The sequence below is a fragment of the Egretta garzetta genome, unplaced genomic scaffold (genome assembly GCF_000687185.1).
Source record: "Egretta garzetta isolate BGI_Z169 unplaced genomic scaffold, ASM68718v1 scaffold677, whole genome shotgun sequence".
Classification (NCBI taxonomy): domain Eukaryota; kingdom Metazoa; phylum Chordata; class Aves; order Pelecaniformes; family Ardeidae; genus Egretta; species Egretta garzetta.
The window spans coordinates 129,530-133,581 of record NW_009260355.1 but is presented as its reverse complement, the minus strand read 5'-3'; the positions used below and the strand labels follow the sequence as shown (position 1 = coordinate 133,581).

The following is a 4,052-nucleotide window of genomic DNA, read 5'->3' as shown; positions in this document are numbered from 1 at the left end:
TGACCACGGAAAATAGGTTTTTTTTTTGGTTGACACCGCCTCTTGTGAACATGATGTTGCTGCAAACTTGAATTTAGACCCCAAATTATTCAACTATCCATTTCTTAATTCAGAATAAAACTCAAGAGGAAAAATGAGGCCTGGGATGGGTGGGGAACGAGGTCCCTTTGTGAAGAAAGGGCTGTCACGCTGCACAAAGTGACGGTTCCAGGAGTTTGTGGTGGAAACCAAATCCCTCAAAAATTAATATCCAACAGCTTCAAAACTCAAAGCCATGTCCGGGCTGTGGCCAAGATCCGCTGACGTTCGAGGAAAGACATTACCTTCATGACATTGAAGAGCACCTCCTGGCCCAGGCTGTCCTGTCCCTTGAAGAACTCGTGCTCTGGGTAGGTGCGGGCGATATCCCGTCGGATGAGCTTCTCACAGGGAGAGGACATCTTGAGCAGCTCCGAGTATTGGTTTTTGACAGGCATGTCGGTGGCACTGCAGAGCAGCTGCCAGACGATGGCACGGAAGTGGTGGGGGATCCCTTTGCGGATGAGCTCCTGTGGAAAAACGGGGCAAAAACCTGAGAAAATGGGTTTCAAGAAGATGGGGAAGCTCCTTGTGGGTGGGGAGACATGGTCTTGTCCCAGCACGGGGAAGGTTGGTGCAGATTTTTTGCAGGAGGGTTAAAATAGAATTAAAAATAAAGCTGCATCCTCACCTTCAGCAGCTTCTCCTTCTTCTTCCTCCACTCGTCCCACTCGTTGACGATGCGGCCCCAGAGGATCCAGGTGTCCTCCTCGAGGTGGCTGAGGTTGGAGGAGGCCGAGGAGCTGGAGACCAAGGAGGAGCCGCTGTTCCTTCGCGAGCCGTTCATAGAGCGCATCGACTTGGAGTCGGCCTCCAGTAGCCTGCGAGAGATCGAGATAGCCCCAAAACAGCCCCAAAGGAGGAGAGAGCCCTCAAAACTGCCCGAAAAGTGGAGACATTCCCCAAAACCAGCCCTCAACGAGACGAGATTCCCACAAAACCATCCCCAAAAAGGAGATATTCCTCCAAAACAGCCCCAAAGGAAGAGAGATTCCCTGAAAACTGTGCTAAAAGAGAAGAGATTCCCCCCAAACAGAAGATATTCCCCCCAAATGCCCCAGAGGAGATATTCCCCCAAAACCACTCCAAAAGAGGAGATATTCCCCCAAAACAGCCCCAAAAAAACAGTCCAAAAAAAGGAGCTATTGCCCCAAACTGCCCCAAAGGAGGAGATATTTCCCCCAAAGCCACTCCAAAAGAGGGGATATTCCCCCAAAACAGCCCTAAAGGAGGAGATATTCCCCCAAAACTGCTAAAAGAAGAGAGATTCCCTCCAAACTGTCCCAAAGAAGGAGATATTCCCCCAAAACCACTCCAAAAGAGGAGATATTCCCCCAAAACAGCCCCAAAGGAGGAGAGATTCCTCCTAAAAACATTCCAAAAAAAGGAGCTATTGCCCCAAACTGCCCCAAAGGAGGAGATGTTCCCCAAAAAAACATTCCAAAAAAAGGAGCTATTGCCCCAAACTGCCCCAAAGGAGGAGATATTTCCCCCAAAGCCACTCCAAAAGAGGGGATATTCCCCCAAAACAGCCCCAAAGGAGGAGAGATTCCTCCTAAAAACATTCCAAAAAAAGGAGCTATTGCCCCAAACTGCCCCAAAGGAGGAGATATTTCCCCCAAAGCCACTCCAAAAGAGGGGATATTCCCCCAAAACAGCCCCAAAGGAGGAGAGATTCCTCCTAAAAACATTCCAAAAAAAGGAGCTATTGCCCCAAACTGCCCCAAAGGAGGAGATATTTCCCCCAAAGCCACTCCAAAAGAGGGGATATTCCCCCAAAACAGCCCCAAAGGAGGAGAGATTCCTCCTAAAAACATTCCAAAAAAAGGAGCTATTGCCCCAAACTGCCCCAAAGGAGGAGATATTTCCCCCAAAGCCACTCCAAAAGAGGGGATATTCCCCCAAACCGCCCCAAAGCAGGAGATGTTCCCCCCAAACGGCACCTGGGTGGGCTCTTTTCCCTGGCCAGATGCCGATCGCTGCCCGGTGATGGTTCCTTTAATGAATTGGCTTAAAAAAACCCCAAATTTCCAATGTGGGTTTTTTTTTTTTTTTTTCAAGAGCAAATTTACTTAAAAATGGCTTGGCAAGGCAATTTGCATTTCAGGGCTTGGTTTTAACACTGGTTTAACACCAGGGATGGAGGTTTTTGCCTGGGATTTTGGCAAAGCGAGCTCATTTTTGGCAAAGTGGCTCATTTCCCATCGAGAATGGGTTTAAAACCCACCACCGAAACGGGGCAGATTTAACATTTATTATTTCCAAACAGCCACCTCCTTCCAGAAATCCTCTTTGTCCGCCTGAGCGAGCAAACCCTGCTGCTTTTAAAGCGAAAAAAAAAAAAAGGAAAATAACCTTGAAAATAATAAACCGGAGCGTTTTCACTCCGGCTGCCGCGACGCTGGGGGGGAAGCGGCTTGGGGTTGTCCGGTTTCTTTGATTTCAAGGGAAATGCTTGGAAAAAAAAAAAAAAAAAAGGACAATAAAGCGACCGACCGGGGCGGATATCCCCCGGCACTCACCGATTTTGCTCTTCCAGTTTCGCCAACAGCTCCAGTTCGTCGGGGCTGAGGTTTTCCGAGTCGGAGGTGGGTGAACAGGCCGGGGCTGAGTTGACGGAGGAGAGGGCTTCGTGGGAGGATGAGTCGGGGCTGACGGCCGGCGACGCCATGGCGGCGGGGGGGCCGGCAACGTGCCCAGCCCGTGGGGATTTCGGGGTCTCACCTGGAAAGCCAAGCAGCAAGCGTGAGCAGGATCTGAGCTCTCCCCTCTCCCCAGCTTTTCCTCCTCACCACATCGCTTCCAATCTCTTAAAAAAGCCCAGTTTTAGTGAATCCGATGGAAAACAGGATGCGAGCAGCGCTCAGTTTGCAGCCCACTGAGATATTCACTTAATTCCCTAAAAAAAGCCCCATTTAAGCCCAGTTCTCACGTCAAGCCGGGTCTAAGCGCATCGTTCTGTGTTTGCCTTAAATTAGTTGAATTGAATTAGCCTAAAAACCGGAATCATAGAATCCTGGAATGGTTTGGGTTGGCAAAGCCCTTTAAGCTCCCCCACCCCAACCGTTCCCCAGATCAGGTTGCTCACAGCCCCGTCCAACCTGGTCTTGAATGTTCCCAGGGATGGGTCCTCCACTACCTCGACCCCTTCCCTGGGCAGCCCCTTCCAGTGCCTGACAGCCCCAAGGGGAAGGAATTGTTCCCCATGGCCAACCTCACCCTGCCCTGGCACAACTTGAGGCCGCTGCCCCTCGTCCCAGCGCCCCTTCCCTGGGAGCAGAGCCCGACCCCCCCGGCTCCCCCCTCCTCTCAGGCACTTGGAGGCAGCCAGAAGGGCTCCCCTCAGCCCCCTCTGCTCCAGGCTGAACCCCCCCAGCTCCCCCAGCCGCTCCCCAGCAGCCTGGGGCTCCCGACCCCTCCCCAGCTCCGCTGCCCTTCTCTGGACCTGTTCCCGCAATGCAACATCATAGCGCAACCCACCACACTGGAGTAACGTAGGCTAGGATGTGAAGTTAATTTCTGTGTTTCCCCTTCCAGGGTATGGACGTCATCCGAGCGTATATCCCTGACGCTGTCTGGTACGATTATGATTCGGTAAGTATCATCATGGGGCGGGGGTTGCTAAATGTCCACGCGAGGAGGTCACAGAGCTGGAGGTGGAGTTGAGGATTTAGGAGGACAGGGCTGAAGGAAGCGCTAAGCGAAGGGCGAGTGTATCTTTAAGAAAAATATAATATCACTAATACGGAGTGAAGGGGGTTGCCATTCCCAGAATCCCAGACTGACGGGGGTTGGAAGGGACCTCCAGAGATCACCCAGCCCAACCCCCCTGCTCAAGCAGGCTCACCCAGACCAGGGGGCACAGGACAGCATCCAGGCGGGGGTTGAGTATCTCCAGAGAAGGAGACTCCACAGCCCCCCTGGGCAGCCTGGGCCAGGGCTCGGGCACCCTCACAGTCAACAAGTTCTTCCTC

The 4,052-nt window shown here is 52.2% G+C and overlaps 1 protein-coding gene across 1 annotated transcript in view; it reads right to left on the bottom strand.

Annotated features, from left to right (window-relative positions):
- LOC104129978 (EVI5-like protein) overlaps positions 1-2,794 on the bottom strand; it is an 18,235-nt gene extending 15,441 nt beyond the window's left edge. Inside the window, exons 1-3 of the mRNA XM_035898433.1 lie at positions 2,601-2,794; positions 710-899; positions 324-548 (exon numbers count right to left, since the gene is read on the bottom strand). Coding sequence (XP_035754326.1) covers positions 324-548; positions 710-899; positions 2,601-2,749 — 564 coding nt within the window. The 5' untranslated portion in view covers positions 2,750-2,794. The remainder of the gene's footprint in view (positions 1-323; positions 549-709; positions 900-2,600) is intronic.
- Between the last annotated feature and the right edge of the window lie 1,258 nt (positions 2,795-4,052).